At 39.5% G+C, this 23,612-nt stretch overlaps 1 protein-coding gene across 33 annotated transcripts in view; it reads right to left on the reverse strand.

Moving 5' to 3' along the window:
- Window positions 1–23,612, reverse strand: part of tou (bromodomain adjacent to zinc finger domain 2B toutatis) — a 1,094,933-nt gene that overhangs the window by 578,577 nt on the left and 492,744 nt on the right. For 31 of the 33 annotated variants that reach the window (XM_071667361.1, XM_071667356.1, XM_071667362.1 and 28 more), the window contains 2 exons: window positions 8,045–8,077; window positions 327–506 (listed from right to left, as the gene is read on the reverse strand). In XM_071667361.1, the coding sequence (XP_071523462.1) occupies window positions 327–506; window positions 8,045–8,077 (213 nt within the window). The remainder of the gene's footprint in view (window positions 1–326; window positions 507–8,044; window positions 8,078–23,612) is intronic. The other 2 variants (XM_071667379.1, XM_071667357.1) reach the window with 1 other exon arrangement.

Genomic DNA, 23,612 nt, shown 5'->3' on the forward strand with positions numbered 1-23,612 from the left:
TCAGTAATCACAATGAAAATTATACAAAAAAAATATACTCTTCAACACTCAAACTGTCCCTCTATAATACAAGTTTTCATGAAAATCTTTTATAAGTATACTTAAGGGTATTGATATACTTAGCTTTAACTAAAAACTGAGAGATATTTATATACAAAGAGAGATGCTCTACCCATTCTGCAATCTATCTCAAACCAAGCATTTTTATGGACGTAGTCTTACTTACCAACAATAACCAATTGTTCAACAGTTGAAGATACTGTACATAAACGAACTCAAAAGATACCTTTCCCCATTCATAAAATCATGATTTGATATAGACATACCTGCTGCTGGTCCAAGACTGGCCAGTGCTGCAGCTTGCTGCGCTTGTTGTGCAGCTGCCAAACTGGCCAAGCCTGCAGCAGAGCTAGTCGGTGGGAAGCCTGGGGGCATACCTCCCCATCCTGGGATCCCAGCAGCAGCAGCCCCATATGTACCCAGGCCACTATTCCCAAACATGTTGGCTGTTGACAGAACACAACATAATACTAAGATGATAGTGCAATATGGTGAACAGCATTAGTGTCTAATATCTAATGAGTTTCCTATATGGCATAAAGATTTACTTACATAATCCATGACCATATCAATTAAAGGAAAATTTCCAAGAGATGTCAGGAAAAAGGAATAAAGCAATTTTTTATGTGAGGAATACTTATGGTGACATTTAACAATTCAAAGCACACACATTTGAGCATTCTCTCTTGCACAATATTTACAAACACAAACTTACATGCATATCTTAATCTCACATGCAGTAAAGTGACTCCCTTTGTCATTATTTTTTACCAATGAATCCTCCTGAATCATTAGGATGTACATGATCATCCTGGAACTGCACTGATATAGCCTGAGTTCCACTAACCATGCTAAGGATACACTTAGCAGTTATCTAATTAGCTTTTAAAAAGCAGCCAAAACATTAAGCCCAGATTTAATTAATGATCCAAACAGCTACAGTGCCTCAATAAAATTTCATATTTGCTTACAATTCAGGAATAATGAAAATGATTTTCAAATGACTCAAATACCTGGGTAGGCCAAAACCAAGTGAAATATGATAACTGCTATGTTGATTTTTAATGAAATATCTGGTGTCCTGGTAACCCTGTATCTGAGTGCTTGGTATGTAATGCTTTAGAAGAATAAGGAGAGAAAGAGGAAGCATTCAGTAATATAGCATTTACTGAATAATCTCACATTCTTATCATAAACACTGCAAATTACAAGGATGCTTATATATCCATATCATGTACCCCATTCCCACACGCAGGGGAAGGTAATGCATGATATATATATGGAGACAGTGCTTTTCCAGATTATGTGCATGTAAAACATCAGCACGCAGTCAGACTGGTATCAAATGTTTATTCAGTAAATGTTATACTGCCAGCATAAGTAATTGGCAGAATGTGAAATGCCAGCATAAGCTTCAAGAAATATTTTCTATGACAATTACTGCAATCTATCAATATTTCAAACATTCATGACAATTTTTTCTATCAATTTTATCTACACGTGTACAAACAATAATGCCAGTAAATCCAACTAACAATGAGTATGAAAATTTCTGAGATGAAATCAAATAAACTAAATAAATGTTATGGAAATGAAAACCTGAGATAAGTCGCCTGAATGGCAGCTGTAATGGTAAATCACTTGACAGAATGAACCACGTATGAAAAAAACTGAATATAAAAGCAAAATAATAAAATAATAAAATAATATTTAATTTTTTTTTTCTTTTTTTGCTTTGTCGCTGTCTCCCGCATTTGCGAGGTAGCGCAAGGAAACGGACGAAAGAAATGGCCCAACCCACCCCATACACATCTCTATACATACGTCCACACACGCAAATATACATACCTACACAGCTTTCTATGGTTTACCCCAGACACTTCACATGCCCTGATTCAATCCACTGACAGCACGTCAACCCCGGTATACCACATCGATCCAATTCACTCTATTCCTTGCCCTCCTTTCACCCTCCTGCATGTTCAGGCCCCGATCACACAAAATCTTTTTCACTCCATCTTTCCACCTCCAATTTGGTCTCCCACTTCTCCTCGTTCCCTCCACCTCCGACACATATATCCTCTTGGTCAATCTTTCCTCACTCATTCTCTCCATGTGCCCAAACCATTTCAAAACACCCTCTTCTGCTCTCTCAACCACGCTCTTTTTATTTCCACACATCTCTCTTACCCTTACGTTACTTACTCGATCAAACCACCTCACACCACACATTGTCCTCAAACATCTCATTTCCAGCACATCCATCCTCCTGCGCACAACTCTATCCATAGCGCACACCTCACAACCATACAACATTGTTGGAACCACTATTCCTTCAAACATACCCATTTTTGCTTTCCGACATAATGTTCTCAACTTCCACAATTCTTCAAGGCTCCCAGGATTTTCGCCCCCTCCCCCACCCTATGATTCACTTCCGCTTCCATGGTTCCATCCGCTGCCAGATCCACTCCCAGATATCTAAAACACTTTACTTCCTCCAGTTTTTCTCCATTCAAACTTACCTCCCAGTTGACTTGACCCTCACCCCTACTGTACCTAATTACCTTGCTCTTATTCACATTTACTCTTAACTTTCTTCTTTCACACACTTTACCAAACTCAGTCACCAGCTTCTGCAGTTTCTCACATGAATCAGCCACCAGCGCTGTATCATCAGCTAACAACAAGTGACTCACTTCCCAAGCTCTCTCATCCCCAACAGACTTCATACTTGCCCCTCTTTCCAAAACTCTTGCATTCACCTCCCTAACAACCCCATCCATAAACAAATTAAACAACCATGGAGACATCACACACCCCTGCCGCAAACTTACATTCACTGAGAACCAATCACTTTCCTCTCTTCCTACACGTACACATGCCTTACATCCCCGATAAAAACTTTTCACTGCTTCTAACAACTTGCCTCCCACACCATATATTCTTAATACCTTCCACAGAGCATCTCTATCAACTCTATCATATGCCTTCTCCAGATCCATAAATGCTACATACAAATCCATTCGCTTTTCTAAGTATTTCTCACATACATTCTTCAAAGCAAACACCTGATCCACACATCCTCTACCACTTCTGAAACCACACTGCTCTTCCCCAATCTGATGCTCTGTACATGCCTTCACCCTCTCAATCAATACCCTCCCATATAATTTACCAGGAATACTCAACAAACTTATACCTCTGTAATTTGAGCACTCACTCTTATCCCCTTTGCCTTTGTACAATGGCACTATGCACGCATTCCGCCAATCCTCAGGCACCTCACAATGAGTCATACATACATTAAATAACCTTACCAACCAGTCAATAATACAGTCACCCCCTTTTTTAATAAATTCCACTGCAATACCATCCAAACCTGCTGCCTTGCCGGCTTTCACCTTCCGCAAAGCTTTTACTACCTCTTGTCTGTTTACCAAATCATTTTCCCTAACCCTCTCACTTTGCACACCACCTCGACCAAAACACCCTATATCTGCCTCTCTATCATCAAACACATTCAACAAACCTTCAAAATACTCACTCCATCTCCTTCTCACATCACTACTACTTGTTATCACCTCCCCATTTGCGCCCTTCACTGAAGTTCCCATTTGCTCCCTTGTCTTACGCACTTTATTTACCTCCTTCCAGAACATCTTTTTATTCTCCCTAAAATTTAATGATACTCTCTCACCCCAACTCTCATTTGCCCTCTTTTTCACCTCTTGCACCTTTCTCTTGACCTCCTGTCTCTTTCTTTTATACATCTCCCACTCAATTGCATTTTTTCCCAGCAAAAATCGTCCAAATGCCTCTCTCTTCTCTTTCACTAATAATCTTATTTCTTCATCCCACCACTCACTACCCTTTCTAATCAACCCACCTCCCACTCTTCTCATGCCACAAGCATCTTTTGCGCAATCCATCACTGATTCCCTAAATACATCCCATTCCTCCCCCACTCCCCTTACTTCCATTGTTCTCACCTTTTTCCATTCTGTACTCAGTCTCTCCTGGTACTTCCTCACACAAGTCTCCTTCCCAAGCTCACTTACTCTCACCACCCTCTTAACCTCAACATTCACTCTTCTTTTCTGAAAACCCATACAAATCTTCACCTTAGCCTCCACAAGATAAAGATCAGACATCCCTCCAGTTGCACCTCTCAGCACATTAACATCCAAAAGTCTCTTTCGCGCGCCTGTCAATTAACACATAATCCAATAACGCTCTCTGGCCATCTCTCCTACTTACATACGTATACTTATGTATATCTCGCTTTTTAAACCAGGTATTCCCAATCACCAGTCCTTTTTCAGCACATAAATCTACAAGCTCTTCACCAATTCCATTTACAACACTGAACACCCCATGTATACCAATTATTCCCTCAACAGCCACATTACTCACCTTTGCATTCAAATCACCAATCACTATAACCCGGTCTCATGCATCAAAACCACTAACACACTCATTCGGCTGCTCCCAAAACACTTGCCTCTCATGATCTTTCTTCTCATGCCAAGGTGCATATGCACCAATAATCACCCATCTCTCTCCATCAACTTTCAGTTTTACCCATATTAATCGAGAATTTACTTTCTTACATTCTATCACATACTCCCACAACTCCTGTTTCAGGAGTACTGCTACTCCTTCCCTTGCTCTTGTCCTCTCACTAACCCCTGACTTTACTCCCAAGACGTTCCCAAACCACTCTTCCCCTTTACCCTTGAGCTTCGTTTCACTCAGAGCCAAAACATCCAAGTTCCTTCCCTCAAACATACTACCTATCTCTCCTTTTTCCACATCTTGGTTACATCCACACACATTTAGACACCCCAGTCTGAGCCTTCGAGGAGGATGAGCACTCCCCGCGTGACTCCTTCTTCTGTTTCCCATTTTAGAAAGTTAAATATTTAATGTATGTATGATTGGTGAGGTGCCTGAGGATTGGCGGAATGCATGCATAGTGCCATTGTACAAAGGCAAAGGGGATAAGAGTGAGTGCTCAAATTACAGAGGTATAAGTTTGTTGAGTATTCCTGGTAAATTATATGGGAGGGTATTGATTGAGAGGGTGAAGGCATGTACAGAGCATCAGATTGGGGAAGAGCAGTGTGGTTTCAGAAGTGGTAGAGGATGTGTGGATCAGGTGTCTGCTTTGAAGAATGTATGTGAGAAATACTTAGAAAAGCAAATGGATTTGTATGTAGCATTTATGGATCTGGAGAAGGCATATGATAGAGTTGATAGAGATGCTCTGTGGAAGGTACTAAGAATATATGGTGCGGGAGGCAAGTTGTTAGAAGCAGTGAAAAGTTTTTATCGAGGATGTAAGGCATGTGCACGTGTAGGAAGAGAAGAAAGTGATTGGTTCTCAGTGAATGTAAGTTTGCGGCAGGGGTGTGTGATGTCTCCATGGTTGTTTAATTTGTTTATGGATGGGCTTGTTAGGGAGGTGAATGCAAGAGTTTTGGAAAGAGGGGCAAGTATGAAGTCTGTTGGGGATGAGAGAGCTTGGGAAGTGAGTCAGTTGTTGTTCACTGATAATACAGCGCTGGTGGCTGATTCATGTGAGAAACTGCAGAAGCTGGTGACTGAGTTTGGTAAAGTGTGTGAAAGAAGAAAGTTAAGAGTAAATGTGAATAAGAGCAAGGTTATTAGGTACAGTAGGGTTGAGGGTCAAGTTAATTGGGAGGCAAGTTTGAATGGAGAAAAACTGCAGGAACCAAAGTGTTTTAGATATCTGGGAGTGGATCTGGCAGCGGACGTAACCATGGAAGCGGAAGTGAATCATAGGGTGGGGGAGGGGGCGAAAATCCTGGGAGCCTTGAAGAATGTGTGGAAGTCGAGAACATTATCTCGGAAAGCAAAAATGGGCATGTTTGAAGGAATAGTGGTTCCAACAATGTTGTATGGTTGCGAGGCGTGGGCTATGGATAGAGTTGTGCGCAGGAGGGTGGATGTGCTGGAAATGAGATGTTTGAGGACAATGTGTGGTGTGAGGTGGTTTGATCGAGTACGTAATGTAAGGGTAAGAGAGATGTGTGGAAATAAAAAGGGCATGGTTGAGAGAGCAGAAGAGGGTGTTTTGAAATGGTTTGGGCACATGGAGAGAATGAGTGAGGAAAGATTGACAAAGAGGATATATGTGTCGGAGGTGGAGGGAACGAGGAGAAGTGGGAGACCAAATTGGAGGTGGAAAGATGGAGTGAAAAAGATTTTGAGTGATCGGGGCCTGAACAAGCAGGAGGGTGAAAGGCGGGCAAGGAATAGAGTGAATTGGATCGATGTGGTATACCGGGGTCGACGTGCTGTCAGTGGATTGAATCGGGGCATGAGAAGCGTCTGGGGTAAACCATGAAAAGTTCTGTGGGGCCTGGATGTGGAAAGGGAGCTGTGGTTTTGGGCATTATTGCATGACAGCTAGAGACTGAGTGTGAACGAATGGGGCCTTTGTTGTCTTTTCCTAGCGCTACCTCACACACAAGGGGGGTGGGGGATGTTATTCCATGTGTGGCGAGGTGGCGATGGGAATGAATAAAGGCAGACAGTGTGAATTGTGTGCATGTGTATATATGTAGGCGTCTGTGTGTGTATATATATGTTTACATTGAGATGTATGGGTATGTATATTTGTGTCGGTGGACGTGTATGTATATACATTGTGTATGGGGGTGGGTTGGGCCATTTCTTTTGTCTGTTTCCTTGCGCTACCTCTCAAACGCGGGAGACAGCGTCAAAGCAAAATAATAATAATAATAAAAACTAAAATAAAAAAAATAATAATATGAAACTTTTTTAATGTTCTTGTAATACAATGAACACAAAAATGCTTTCCTTCACTTGTGATATACAGACCAAACTGTTTATTCTATCAAATAATATTTCTGTATAAACAGGAAGAAATTGAAAAAAACATAAAACTCAAATTACGACAATTACGTTATCTGATATTATGTCATTCCATCTTACAATACTAAATACTGCCTGAAAACTGAATATTGTGATATTCAATTCACAATACATTTGAAAAGGAATCACCTTTTTTCCAGGAAATCAATTTTCAGCACATTAATTACATATTTTCAAAAACATCAGGCCAAGCTACAATTCTATACTCAAACTTCTGATAAGAGAGACTGGATATCAGCAGAGCACACCAAAGTAGTGACCATGAAATTATAAGACTGCATTTAACACGATGCCTCACTGCACATGATGATACATCAAAAAGCAATTAATCATGCAAAACTTCTTACTGTACACATCTGATCAGTATCAAAGGCTATCTTTACGAGAATTTCCTGCATGTTCATCACGCACACAGTATCAAAATCTCTCTCTACTGTACTAAATATATATGTTTATGCTACAGATACAATTACGTATATATGGATGAAAATGTTGGAACAATGTAAATCCTGTGTTGACAATTAATACTATACTGTCTTTTTAGCCTTGCTGATTCTCTAATGGCAAGATGCAATAATGCATTTATGCTGCACTATGCAGATAAATCAGTTGGCATTCTGTCATTTCTATGTGCAGTCTCACAACAAATAAAGAGTTAATGAAAAAATGCATCTGCAACAAAAGCTACATAGTTTTTTCTAAAGATTCTAATCAACTGGACTATCCTTAAATCAGAAAAAGTTGATACAACCAAGGTAATCTGACTTTTATCCCTTTAAAAGAAGACAGAGGTATTGGCTGAATTAAACTAATGTCTGTCTCAATTTCATTAATGAGAGCAGGAATATGAAAAGTTCAACCACTACAACTTTAAACATCAATCATCAGTTTAAAAATACCAGTTTGTACTTGGTTCATTAAGATTCACACAAACAAAGAGTTTAATAAAGCAACAAGATCAATAGCTCATATAAAGTCGCAGCATCGCAAGAGTTTTCCAAAGCAACACAAGCATCAGGCAAATGCCAAAAACACACCTCAAAGCCAGTCACTAACTTACATAGTAATGCCTGCTCTTGGTGTAGCCACGGAGCTAAAGAAGAGAAAGAATTACAAAATAGTAGCATCGACCTTGTGCAAACTCCTAGTTTTATACAATCTACCTCACCAATGTAAACTTTAAATACACCTTAACATATGGGTAAAGAACAAAAATCCCTAATATCAGACAATATTAAGAAGAGCAATTCAATATTTAATCCCTGTGAGACCTCTCATTCTACATGCATCTTATATACAACGGCATAATAAAAAGTGTTCATTACTCTTACATCACTATCTGATTCATTCATTAGATATTCAACCAATTCCATGCTCTCTTTGTGTAAAGAAATGATATATATAGATTAATCCTAAAATTCTTGTTCACAGCATAAAAAAAAACTCCTCAACATATATACTAATGCTGCCGAAGACTATGCCATCAAAAGTCAGCTTTGTATAGAATTTCAGAGATAATCCCCAAAAAGCCTCATACAAATCTGAAAAGATAACTTCCAAATTTATAATATAATATCAAAGACTTATCATTTCTAACACGCATGTGAAATACGAAAACCAACACAGAAGCATCAAAAATGGCGCTTGTGCAAAATATACTCAACTATCAGAGGAGTGCAGACTTTGATCTATTATATAACCCTGGGGATCATGCAAAGTGGAATTTCATGGATTTTAGAAATGTGAGCCTTAGGTTGTAGTCTGAACATACTGTAACCTTAACAGAAAACATTCTACTCCTAAGGTTAGTTCTAAATGTCACCTGTTTGTAATATATGTAAATATATACTACTATATCTTACTATACTTTAATAAGACAATCCAAGGACATTTCTTATAGAGCACCAATCAGAAGCAGGGAAATGACAGATTCTTTTGCAGAGAGAAGTTCTTGAAGAGAATGCACTCCTCTTCCTCCACTGATAATGATAATGCAACCTTGCCCAAGGTAACTTTTCCTATGTGTTGTAATTACAAGCAGGTGGAGTACAGTAACAGCCATCATATTACATAAAGCTTTAAATATACATTTAATGAAATCATTGTACACTACTTACCCAAAATCCTGCCTTGTTTCTACTCCCAAAAAGTATCACACAGACTAAGGTAAAGGTTCGCACTCAACACAGGTACATACATGGTGCCAAACAATATCCCTCAGACACTTCATATCCCATCAAAAATCACACAAATAACTGAGAAAAAATATAGCTTTACTGCCATACATTCAGAAGGAGGAAAGAATGACTAAGCAAGGGCTTTGGCAGTGTATGGCAAACAAAGCAGGGAACTCTGGCAGCTCTTACATCAAACTGGCTGGAGCTAATGACATGGATGATGGGTTTGATAGTTTATGATTTCTAAAACAAAGATTTTTAACATTCTATCTGCACTACAAAGTACAAATGAGTCAATATAAAGACTTCTCCCCATAGTTAGAATTTCAGACACCATCACACCCATTTCTAGACTTATTTCAGGAACTTTATGGTCAGAGAAAAGTTCAGCCTCCTAACTCTGTAAGTCATCACGTGAGGACTTGTGTAGCAGCCTCCCAGATTTAACATGAGTGTCAGTGTTCATGGGCTTTGTTTAAACTTCCCATCAACATTGTGACACTGGTTTGGCTAATCAGTACCACTTTGATCACTATAGGAGATTTCTTCAGAGACTACCACTCTTTGGTAAAAATTCTGAAGTATGATTACATACATAAACATACGCAGAACTGTAAATATGTGTACATTCAAACAGATAAGTATGCAACCAGTTACAACAAATATGGATAAGTCATTTAATGAATCTGTATCATGAGGTTTACCCTTCTTTACCTCCACCTTCAACAAATCCATCAGGCGATAAATATATTAACTTTAGTGCTATACCATGGTCATATAAAGTACTATACCATGGTCATCAAAAGTAAGGTATGTCAGCCCACTTGTTTGTAATCATTTCATTACATTATTGGGGGAAAAATTTGAAGAGCTTTTTTTCTGTCCTAATCATGTGCACCATACTTTAAGTCACCCAAACTTTAAGTGAAGCACATATTAATGCCCTCATAGTTTATTAGAATATAACTGGTTGGCACAACAACATTAAAGATGCATTTAGAAAATCTCTGTATCACCAACACTGGAATCTTAGAGGCACTGGTTATAACTATCACACAATTATAACCATTATGAATACAAGGCACTCCTCTTCATGTCCAACTGGAGAAACTGAAGACTTTAATCCTATCATAAAGTTAAGCAATCATTTCAATCTTTACAAAGAACTGTTAAAAACTATAAAGCATCGATGGCATAAAACATAAGATCCCCTAAACTCCAAGTCCCTTTTACCAAAATAAAATCATGAACATAAACCTGCCTACAGTTTTTCAAACTAACTGTTATATAAAGCAAAAAGAGATACTTGTGGTCATCTCTTACTCAAGTAATGATCACAATGCAAACTTTACTAGGTGTTTTTTCTATTACACTCAGTCCACTCTTAAAGCATAAAAGAAAGAACACAGGGGGCCAGGTGAGGATATTCCAAAAAAGGCCCAGTCCTCTGTTCTTAATGCTACCTCGCTAACGCGGGAAATGGCAAATAGTTTAAATGAAAGAAAGATTATATATATATATATATATATATATATATATATATATATATATATATATATATATATATATATATATATTTTTTTTTTTCTTTCTTTTAAACTATTCGCCATTTCCCACGTTAGCGAGGTAGCGTTAAGAACAGAGGACTGGGCCTTTTTTGGAATATCCTCACCTGGCCCCCTCTGTTCCTTCTTTTGGAAAATTAAAAAAAAACAAGAGGGGAGGATTTCCAGCCCCCCGCTCCCTCCCCTTTTAGTCGCCTTCTACGACACACAGGGAATACGTGGGAAGTATTCTTAATCCCCTATCCCCAGGGATAATATATATATATATTTTTTTGCTTTGTCGCTGTCTCCCGCGTTTGCGAGGTAGCGCAAGGAAACAGACGAAAGAAATGGCCCAACCCACCCCCATACACATGTATACACATACACGTCCACACACACAAATATACATACCTACACAGCTTTCCATGGTTTACCCCAGACACTTCACATGCCCTGATTCAATCCACTGACAGCACGTCTACCCCGGTATACCACATCGATCCAATTCACTCTATTCCTTGTCCTCCTTTCACCCTCATGCATGTTCAGGCCCCGATAACACAAAATCTTTTTCACTCCATCTTTCCACCTCTAATTTGGTCTTCCACTTCTCCTCGTTTCCTCCACCTCCAACAAATATATCCTCTTGGTCAATCTTTCCTCACTCATTCTCTCCATGTGACCAAACCATTTCAAAACACCCTCTTCTGCTCTCTCAACCACGCTCTTTTTATTTCCACACATCTCTCTTACCCTTACGTTACTTACTCGATCAAACCACCTCACACCACACACTGTCCTCAAACATCTCATTTCCAGCACATCCATCCTCCTGTGCACAACTCTATCCATAGCCCACACCTCGCAACCATACAACATTGTTGGAACCACTATTCCTTCAAACATACCCATTTTTGCTTTCCGAGATAATGTTCTCGACTTCCACACATTCTTCAAGGCTCCCAGGATTTTCGCCCCCTCCCCCACACTATGATCCACTTCTGCTTCCATGGTTCCATCCGCTGCCAGATCCACTCCCAGATATCTAAAACACTTCACTTCCTCCAGTTTTTCTCCATTCAAACTTACCTCCCAACTGACTTGACCCTCAACCCTACTGTACCTAATAACCTTGCTCTTATTCACATTTACTCTTAACTTTCTTCTTTCACACACTTTACCAAACTCAGTCACCAGCTTCTGCAGTTTCTCACATGAATCAGCCACCAGCGCTGTATCATCAGCTAACAACAACTGACTCACTTCCCAAGCTCTCTCATCCACAACAGACTTCATACTTGCCCCTCTTTCCAAAACTCTTGCATTCACCTCCCTAACAACCCTATCCATAAACAAATTAAACAACCATGGAGACATCACACACCCCTGCCGCAAACCTACATTCACTGAGAACCAATCACTTTCCTCTTTTCCTACACGTACACATGCCTTACATCCTCGATAAAAACTTTTCACTGCTTCTAACAACTTGCCTCCCACACCATATATTCTTAATACCTTCCACAGAGCATCTCTATCAACTCTATCATATGCCTTCTCCAGAGCCATAAATGCTACATACAAATCCATTTGCTTTTCTAGTATTTCTCACATACATTCTTCAAAGCAAACACCTGATCCACACATCCTCTACCACTTCAGAAACCACACTGCTCTTCCCCAATCTGATGCTCTGTACATGCCTTCACCCTCTCAATCAATACCCTCCCATATAATTTACCAGGAATACTCAGCAAACTTATACCTCTGTAATTTGAGCACTCACTCTTATCCCCTTTGCCTTTGTACAATGGCACTATGCACGCATTCCGCCAATCCTCAGGCACCTCACCATGAGTCATACATACATTAAATAACCTTACCAACCAGTCAATAATTCAGTCACCCACTTTTTTAATAAATTCCACTGCAAAACCATATATATATATATATATATATATATATATATATATATATATATATATATATATTCCCTGCATGTCGTAGAAGGCGACTAAAAGGGGAGGAGCGGGTGGCTGGAAATCCTCCCCTCTCGTTTTTTTTTTAATTTTCCAAAAGAAGGAACAGAGAAGGGGGCCAGGTGAGGATATTCCCTCTAAGGCCCAATCCTCTGTTCTTAACGCTACCTCGCTGATGCGGGAAATGGCGAATAGTATGAAAGAAAGAAAGAAAATATATATATATATATATATATATATATATATATATATATATATATATATATATGGGGCAAGGTAGCTGCCCCAAGTTGGAGGTGGAAAGATGGAGTGAAAAAGATTTTGTGTGATCGGGGCCTGAACATGCAGGAAGGTGAAAGGAGGGCAAGAAATAGAGTGAATTGGAGCGATGTGGTATACTGGGGTTGACGTGCTGTCAGTGGATTGAATCGGGGCATGTGAAGCGTCTGGGGTAAACCATGGAAAGCTGTGTAGGTATGTATATTTTGCGTGTGTGGACCTATGTGTGTGCATGTGTGTGCGGGTGGGTTGAGCCATTTCTTTCGTCTGTTTCCTTGCGCTGCCTCGCAGACGTGGGAGACAGCGGCAAAAAAAAAAAAAAAAAAAAAAAAAAAAATATATATATATATATATATATATATATATATATATATATATATATATATATATATATATCATCCCTGGGGATGGGGGAGAAAGAATACTTCCCACGTATTCCCTGCGTGTCGTAGAAGGCGACTAAAAGGGGAGGGAGCGGGTGGCTGGAAATCCTCCCCTCTCGTTTTTTTCAGTTTTCCAAAAGAAGGAATAGAGAAGGGGGCTAGGTGAGGATATTCCCTCATAGGCCCAGTCCTCTGTTCTTAATGCTACCTCGCTATCGCGGGAAATGGCGAACAGTACGAAAGAAAGAAGATATATATATATATATATATATATATATATATATATATATATATCTTTCTTTTTTCTTTCAAACTATTCGCCATTTCCCGCATTAGCGAGGTAGCATTGAGAACAAAGGACTGGGCCTATGAGGGAATATCCTCACCTAGCCCCCTTCTCTGTTCCTTCTTTTGGAAAACTGAAAAAAACGAGAGGGGAGGATTTCCAGCCACCCGCTCCCTCGCCTTTTAGTCGCCTTCTACGAAATGCAAGGAATACATAGGAAGTATTCTTTCTCCCCTATCCCCAGGGATATATATATATATATATTTTTTATTTATTTTGCTTTGTCACTGTCTCCCGCGTTTGCGAGGTAGCGCAAGGAAACAGACGAAAGAAAAGGCACAACCCACCCCCATACACAATGTACACACACACACGCAAATATACATACCTATACATCTCAATGTACACATATATATACACACAGACACATACATATATACCCATGCACACAATTTACACTGTCTGCCCCTATTCATTCCCATCGCCACCTCGCCACACATGGAATACCATCCCCCTCCTCCCTCATGTGTGCGAGGTAGCACTAGGAAAAGACAAATATATATATATATATATATATATATATATATATATATATATATCCCTGGGGGTAGGGGGGAAAGAATACTTCCCACGTATTCCCTGCGTGTCGTAGAAGGTGACTAAAAGGGGAGGGAGCTGGGGGTGGAAATCTTCCCCTCTCGTTTTTTTTTTAATTTTCCAAAACAAGGAACAGAGAAGGGAGCCAGGTGAGGATATTCCCTCCAAGGCCCAGTCCTCTGTTCTTAACGCTACCTCGCTAACGCGGGAAATAGCGAATAGTTTGAAAGAAAGATATATATATATATATATATATATATATATATATATATGTGTGTGTGTGTACGTGTAGGAAGACAGGAAAGTGATTGGTTCTCAGTGAATGTAGGTTTGTGGCAGGGGTGTGTGATGTCTCCATGGTTGTTTAATTTGTTTATGGATGGGGGTGTTAGGGAGGTGAATGCAAGAGTTTTGGAAAGAGGGGCAAGTATGCAGTCTGTTGTGGATGAGAGAGCTTGGGAAGTGAGTCAGTTGTTGTTCGCTGATGATACAGCGCTGGTGGCTGATTCATGTGAGAAACTGCAGAAGCTGGTGACTGAGTTTGGTAAAGTGTGTGAAAGAAGAAAGTTAAGAGTAAATGTAAATAAGAGCAAGGTTATTAGGTACAGTAGGGTTGAGGGTCAAGTCAATTGGGAGGTAAGTTTGAATGGAGAAAAACTGGAGGAAGTAAAGTGTTTTAGATATCTGGGAGTGGATCTGGCTGCGGATGGAACCATGGAAGCGGAAGTGAATCATAGGGTGGGGGAGGAGGCGAAAATTGTGGGAGCCTTGAAGAATGTTTGGAAGTCGAGAACATTATCTCGGAAAGCAAAAATGGGTATGTTTGAAGGAATAGTGGTTCCAACAACGTTGTATGGTTGCCAGGCGTGGGCTATAGATAGAGTTGTGCGCAGGAGGGTGGATGTGCTGGAAATGAGATGTTTGAAGACAATATGTGGTGTGAGGTGGTTTGATCGAGTAAGTAATGTAAAGGTGAGAGAGATGTGTGGAAATAAAAAGAGTGTGGTTGAGAGAGCAGAAGAGGGTGTTTTGAAATGGTTTGGTCACATGGAGAGGATTAGTGGGGAAAGATTGACCAAGAGGATATATGTGTCAGAGGTGGAGGGAACGAGGAGAAGTGGGAGACCAAATTGGAGGTGGAAAGATGGAATGAAAAAGATTTTGAGTGATCGGGGCCTGAACATGCAGGAAGGTGGAAGGCGTGCAAAGAACAGAGTGAATTGGAACGATGTGGTATACCGGGGTCGACGTGCTGTCAATGGATTGAACCAGGGCATGTGAAGTGTCTGGGGTAAACCATGGAAAGTGTGTGGGGCCTGGATGTGGAAAGGGAGCTGTGGTTTCGGTGCATTATTACATGACAGCTAGAGACTGAGTGTGAACGATTGGGGCCTTTGGTGTCTTTCCTAGCACTACCTCGCACACATGAGGGAGGAGGGGGTTGTTATTCCATGTGTGGCGAGGTGGCGATGGGAACAAATAAAGGCAGACAGTATGAATTATGTACATGTGTATATATGTATATGTCTGTGTGTGTATATATATATGTACATTGAGATGTATAGGTATGTATATTTGCATGTGTGAACGTGTATGTATATACATGTGTATGTGGGCAGGTTGGGCCATTCTTTCGTCTGTTTCCTTGCGCTAACTCGTGGAGGTACGCGGGAGACAGCGACAAAGCAAAATAAAAAAGTAATATACATATATATATATATATATATATATATATATATATATATATATTTTTTTTTTATACTTTGTCGCTATCTCCCGCGTTTGCGAGGTAGCGCAAGGAAACAGACGAAAGAAATGGCCCAACCCTCCCCATACACATGTACATACACACGTCCACACACGCAAATATACATACCTACACAGCTTTCCATGGTTTACCCCGGACGCTTCACATGCCTTGATTCAATCCACTGACAGCACGTCAACCCCTGTATACCACATCGCTCCAATTCACTCTATTCCTTGCCCCCCTTTCACCCTCCTGCATGCAGGCCCCGATCACACAAAATCCTTTTCACTCCATCTTTCCACCTCCAATTTGGTCTCCCTCTTCTCCTCGTTCCCTCCACCTCCGACACATATATCCTCTTGGTCAATCTTTCCTCACTCATTCTCTCCATGTGCCCAAACCATTTCAAAACACCCTCTTCTGCTCTCTCAACCACGCTCTTTTTATTTCCACACATATATATATATATATATATATATATATATATATATATATAAATGTGTGGTGTGAGGTGGTTTGATCGAGTAAGTAACGTAAGGGTAAGAGAGATGTGTGGAAATAAAAAGAGCGTGGTTGAGAGAGCAGAAGAGGGTGTTTTGAAATGGTTTGGGCACATGGAGAGAATGAGTGAGGAAAGATTGACCAAGAGGATATATGTGTCGGAGGTGGAGGGAACGAGGAGAAGAGGGAGACCAAATTGGAGGTGGAAAGATGGAGTGAAAAAGATTTTGTGTGATCGGGGTCTGAACATGCAGGAGGGTGAAAGGAGGGCAAGGAATAGAGTGAATTGGAGCGATGTGGTATACCGGGGTTGACGTGCTGTCAGTGGATTGAATCGGGGCATGTGAAGCGTCTGTGGTAAACCATGGAAAGCTGTGTAGGTATGTATATTTTGTGTGTGTGGACGTATGTATATACATGTGTATGGGGGTGGGTTGGGCCATTTCTTTCGTCTGTTTCCTTGCGCTACCTTGCAAACGCGGGAGACAGCGACAAAAAAAAAAAAAAAAAAAAAAAAAAAAAAAAAAAAATATATATATATATATATATATATATATATATATATATATGTATATGTAGGAATATGTAGAAATATGTAGGAATGTAGGTTTGCGGCAGGGGTGTGTGATGTCTCCATGGTTGTTTAATTTGTTTATGGATGGGCTTGTTAGGGAGGTGAATGCAAGAGTTTTGGAAAGAGGGGCAAGTATGAAGTCTGTTGGGGATGAGAGAGTTTGGGAAGCGAGTCAGTTGTTGTTCGCTGATGATACAGTGCTGGTGGCTGATTCATGTGAGAAACTGCAGAAGCTGGTGACTGAGTTTGGTAAAGTGTGTGAAAGAAGAAAGTTAGAGTAAATGTGAATAAGAGCAAGGTTATAAGGTACAGTAGGGTTGAGGGTCAAGTCAATTGGGAGTTGAGTTTGAATGGAGAAAAACTGGAGGAAGTGAAGTGTTTTAGATATCTGGGAGTGGATCTGGCAGCGGATGGAACCATGGAAGTGGAAGTGAATCATAGGGTGGGGGAGGGGGCGAAAATTCTGGGAGCCTTGAAGAATGTGTGGAAGTCGAGAACATTATCTCGGAAAGCAAAAATGGGTATGTTTGAAGGAATAGTGGTTCCAACAATGTTGTATGGTTGCGAGGCGTGGGCTATGGATAGAGTGGTGCGCAGGAGGATGGATGTGCTGGAAATGAGATGTTTGAGGACAATGTGTGGTGTGAGGTGGTTTGATCGAGTAAGTAATGTAAGGGTAAGAGAGATGTGTGGAAATAAAAAGAGCGTGGTTGAGAGAGCAGAAGAGGGTGTTTTGAAATGGTTTGGGCACATGGAGAGAATGAGTGAGGAAAGATTGACAAAAAGGATATATGTGTCGGAGGTGGAGGGAACAAGGAGAAGTGGGAGACCAAATTGGAGGTGGAAAGATGGAGTGAAAAAGATTTTGAGTGATCGGGGCCTGAACATGCATGAGGGTGAAAGGCGGGCAAGGAATAGCGTGAATTGGATCAATGTGCTATACCGGGGTTGACGGGCTGTCAGTGGATTGAATCAGGGCATGTGAAGCATCTGGGGTAAACCATGGAAAGTTGTGTGGGGCCTGGATGTGGAAAAGGAGCTGTGGTTTCGGGCATTATTGCATGACAGCTAGAGACTGAGTGTGAACGAATGGGGCCTTTGTCGTCTTTTCCTAGCGCTACCTCACACACAGAGGGGGGAGGGGGATGTTATTCCATATGTGGTGAGGTGGCGATGGGAATGAATAAAGGCAGACAGTGTGAATTGTGTGCATGGGTATATATGTATGTGTCTGTGTGTGTATATATATGTGTACGTTGAGATGTATAGGTATGTATATTTGCCTGTGTGGACGTGTATGTATATACATGTGTATGGGGGTGGGTTGGGCCATTTCTTTTGTCTGTTTCCTTGCGCTACCTCACAAACGCGGGTGACAGCGACAAAGCAAAATAAAAAAATAATAATATATATACATATATATATATATATATATATATATATATATATATATATATATATATATATATATATATATATATATTTTTTCATACTATTCGCCATTTCCTGCATTAGTGAGGTAGCGTTAAGAACAGAGGACTAAGCCTTTGAGGGACTATCCTCACCTGGCCACCTTCTCTGCTCCTTCTTATGGAAAATTAAAAAAAAAATTGAGAGGGGAGGATTTCTAGCCCCCTCCCTCCCTTCCCTTTTAGTCGCCTTCTACGACACGCAGGGAATATGTGGGAAGTATTCTTTCTCCCCTATCCCCAGGGATATATAAAATAAATCATCTATTTATTATACTTTGTCGCTGTCTCCCGCGTTAGTGAGGCAGCGCAAGGAAACAGATGAAAGAATGGCCCAACCAACCCACATACACATGTATATGCATAAACGCCTACACACGCAAATATACATACCTATACATTTCAACAATATACAAACATATACATACACAGACAAACACATATATACACATGCACATATTTATACATGCTGCCTTCATCCATCACTGCCGCCACCCCGCCACACGAAATGACACCCCCCTAACCCTGCGCGTGTGCGAGGTAGTGCTAGGAAATGACCCAAGGTGATATTTCTGAAACATAAAACCTCACTACTATTCTATGCACCTTAGAAAAATTACTCCTAAAGTTTAAAATTTACAAATCAAATGATCAAGCACTACCATAAAACATTTAGAACCATCTTTGTTTTTCTGAGATCCTTTATAAATTTGTTTGGAGCCAATTTGACATATTCCATATGATTCTTGAAGATTAAATTACTCTGTTTCTTCCTTGCTGTGAGGATTGTAGTCCTCACACTTTTTCTTTAATTTCCTCTACTTGCTTCCATGCACAGATTACCCTGCGTCTTTTATGACAGATCACATGACCCAGTCTCTTAACTTTACTTGTATAGTGTATCTGGATTCTTTCTAGTTTATTAATTTCAGCTTGTTACACAAAACAACAGTACTGAATTTGGCTCCTTATATATAAAATGAAATTTTTCCTTATCAGTCCTCTCCCTCTCTTAGTGAAAGTTCTCATTACTACTCCACTCATTACATGCTTCACTAATTCCATTTTTTCCAGTGTGGTCTCCAAACTCTACTTATTTAAGTACTCCAAAGATTTTTGCCTTTCTCTTCAGAGCTCTTCTTTTCTTATCAATCAATTCAACTTTCCTAGTTTCATCAGTGTGATTTATAGGTCACTATCTTTATTGTCTTTCTCATGAATTATTGTGAATCTTCTAACAGCTACTGCAACATAGGAATGGTTTAAAAAGGCCTAGTCACTTGGTAATAAGTGGTGTCATGTTCCAAGCAAAAGCTAAGGAACTGCAGAAGTAGTACAAGAAGCTAAAGGTAGTATAATTGTTTAAAAAGTGGATTTGCATGCATCTGCTACCTTAGCAAGAGCAAAAGTACCAGCAAAGGTCAGCATTGCAAAAGGGTGTTATTCACTCATGATGTTTATTCTTCATTTGAGTGAAAGTCAAAAATATTATATATGTCTCCAGTGGAGAAACCTTAACCTTCTGCAAAACCGAACACCCTACACATGACGTAGTACATATAAATGTGGGAGACACTGTACAACCCTGAACAGAATTCCCCATTCCCTCAGAGGGCAGAGAGATCTGAGGTTAAATCAATGCTGAGAATAATGATAGAACCCTGAGGTTAAAAAAAGAAAAAAGTAAATAATCATCTGAAGAAGAAATTTAGAGAGAAATAAGAGTAAAGATTTATAACCACCGTTTCATAAGTTTACAACTAACTTGCTAAGAAATGTTGTCAAAGTCCAAAATGAGATATCGGAAGTAATGTGAGAAGCAGGACACACTGATTGAAAAAGGAGATATACTATGTAAATCAAATTCATAAGCAGTGAGTGAATATGATCACCAGTTAAAAGAAAGATGACAATGATAAACACAGGAAGATGGGAAAAAAATATGACAACCATAACAAACACCATTACTGATACCAAAGGAAGGATGATCTTTCCATAATATAAGCCCTGGACAAACTAGAAAGAAAAATGAAAATTAATTTTGAGAGCAAGAGAGAAAGCCAAAGGGGGAAACTTTAGAAATCTGAGATTTATGCCACAGCCTATCAAAAGCTTGTAAGGTATCAGGAACCTAATGCAAGATTATTTAAGTCCCTGTGAGATGATGAACATATATGAGTCAGAATGAAAAAAATTGTCACCTGTAAACATTACATTGCTGAAGCAAAACTAGATATAATCAAAGAGAAAATCATACAATGCTTCAAGACTTTCAAAACAGTAAGCTATAAAACATTGGTTATTTGGACCAGAGAAATGAATATTTGACAAAAATGTAGAGACTTTCTAAACAGTAAGCTATAAAACAATGCCTATATGGACCAGAACAGTATCCTTCCTTCAGAATAAAATGAAGCAAAGCACATTACCAAGATGGAGGAATATTGCTGGCAAGGACAGAGAAATGACACAGAGAAGTATACTTGGAGGCATAATCTGTTAGGACTAAATAAGGAATACTCTCTGCATGCTTCACTTGACTACAACCAAAGGAAAGAATTTTGAGCTCCCTGATAATATATTGCCAGAAGGATCTTAGGGAGAATGATGAGTACATTTAGAGTAGAAAGAATATCTGATATGTCAAAAACAGAGCAGGAAGAAGAAAGACGCCACGGTGTAGTTTTATCAATAGAAGAAAGCTACAGTACAATGTTTTCAGAATGGAAGGGAGCTATTGCAGACACTTAGATGTTCTTAACTAAGGACTAAAAACACCTATAAGTGGAAAAATATAAGATCATTACACTTCCTTTGCACAAAAGAGTGTTTGACCAAACACAATACAGATAAACAATGAATCTATGTAAAAATGAATGCTGAGAGACAAACAAAGAATGATTTCACATTCAGCACACCAAGTCGTTGGTCTACATGGTTTAAAAAGCAAAACTATCAAAACATAAAGAGGCTTTAAACATGCAACAATGACCCCCGTTAAGCATTCTGCACACTGAGAAGCATCTCACAAGGAAAAGCAACAACCATGTCACAAGAAGAAAAATGCAAATTTGTCAATCTAGTCTTTGTAAGGTGCACTAGCCAGTAGTAATATGGGAAATCTGAAAGAGGCATCATGATAGAGATGATTATGATAAGTGTCTGAATGAAAAATCTCAATGGGGGTAAAGCAATGTGACAAGAGAAAATGAGGACCAACAGTAAACTAGGTACTGAGCTGAAAATGATCAACAACTGGAGCATATATGGAGTTCAATTAGCTTTTTAAATCAGAGATAACAGAAAAAGGGTATGTTCAACTCCCCTCTCATTATTGTGGAAAGAATTCAGCCACCCCCTGCAATGTATACCAATGTCCACATGTGGAGCAAGTCTAGGAATACAATACAAGAGAACAGTAGGTGAGATGAAGAAAAATGGTAAAACTTATGACAAATTTTGAATAAGGCTGCATCAAAGTTGAGATTCTAAGGTCCATGAGAGATGTGACATGCAAGCATACATTATAATAACCACACAATCCACTCTTGGAGCAAAAGTGACAAGATACAGATTTCAATCAGACATCAAAAAGTTTTAGTCCAGTTGTTACATCACTGAAATTATATAGTTAATCTAAGAAGTAAAGGAAGAGAAATGTTTGCAGAGTGGTTTTCAAGAGAAAACTAGTTTCAAAATCATGAATGTTTGGCAAAACGGCAAGAGCAATAGACAGTAGCAGTAGGTAGAAACATTAGACAGGAGCATTAGGTAAAGTATTACATAGGAACATTAGGCAGGAGCATTATCTTGAAGTGGTAGACTGGAACATCAGGTAGACATAACAAGTAGCAGTAGTCACTTGGAACAATAGAAAAGAACCTCTGGAAACACCGAGCTAGAGGTGCCCTCTGCTGGTGGCCTGTCCAGGATGAGACGCTACAGGCTAAGAAGCAGTACTAGAGTTCAACAGTTATAAAGAATCTTTTGCTGTGGCCTCCTCCTTAAAGAGTTCCAAAAGAAAATGGGCATCAGAGATATAGACAGATATAGAGAATAAAATGAAAAAGAAGGGACCTTACAAAGCAGTCAGAAATGGGGGAGGAGTAATGCTGCTTCTGAATTCACCCTCTCACTGCCAGCAGTTAGCATCTGATCCTATAATGTCTAGTACTGGGGCCAAACCTTCATTTTCTAAAGGTTTAAAGGATTATATGAAAGAACAAAATGATGAGAGTTAGAAGACAAAAGTGCATAGCACAAATGAACAGGGGAGCAGGACCCAATCCAAATTGCAGTGGAGGTAGTGTAATTGAAGATTATAAGCCTCTCCATCTCCAGTACCTTTGAGTACTTGTGGGCAAAGCAAAGCATGGTTAAAAAGAGCAGGGGTGAAGATTGTAGAAAAACCATTATTTGTTTCAGAAATAATCCTGTGTTTGTACAATATTTCAGAGAGTAGATGATTAAGATTCGTTACTAATCTCTCCTAATAAAACAATGTACTCAATATTCAACAACCAATAAAGAGGACAATACAATGTTTTGGAAAACACCAAGCTTTAGGTTGCCCATGCATTTTCTGCAGATAAAGATTGGATAAGGGGTTAGCACAACTGTGCACTAAAAGATCAACAGACATGTACATATGGGCAAGTGTGCTGCACATGTAAGAAAGTACATAAGGCTTTGGTTAAAGTTTCTCACTGCTATCAGCCACACAGATCATATCTGTGTATGAATCACACAAAGTGCAAAGTATATATAACTAGGTACATATGTGTAGACCTTAATCAAGAGAAATTTTCACAAGCACCAGATCTGACAGACAAAAGTATAATGACTACTCATGGATCTATGGACAGACCTCATAAATCTATGAACAGACAGACAGAATACAAAGAAATTAAAACAGCAGCAGATCAAAGGGTCTGGAAGAATTTACATGTTATATGCCCCAAGGCTTTTGCCGGAGGCATAATATACAAACTTTTTATCTAACGGTAATTCATAAAAGACATGAAATTAACCCTATGTTTCACATAATTCCCCTATATCAAAAAAATGAATAAGCATTCCAAGAGAA

This window comes from Panulirus ornatus, chromosome 12, assembly GCF_036320965.1.
Source record: "Panulirus ornatus isolate Po-2019 chromosome 12, ASM3632096v1, whole genome shotgun sequence".
In the NCBI taxonomy this organism is placed as follows: domain Eukaryota; kingdom Metazoa; phylum Arthropoda; class Malacostraca; order Decapoda; family Palinuridae; genus Panulirus; species Panulirus ornatus.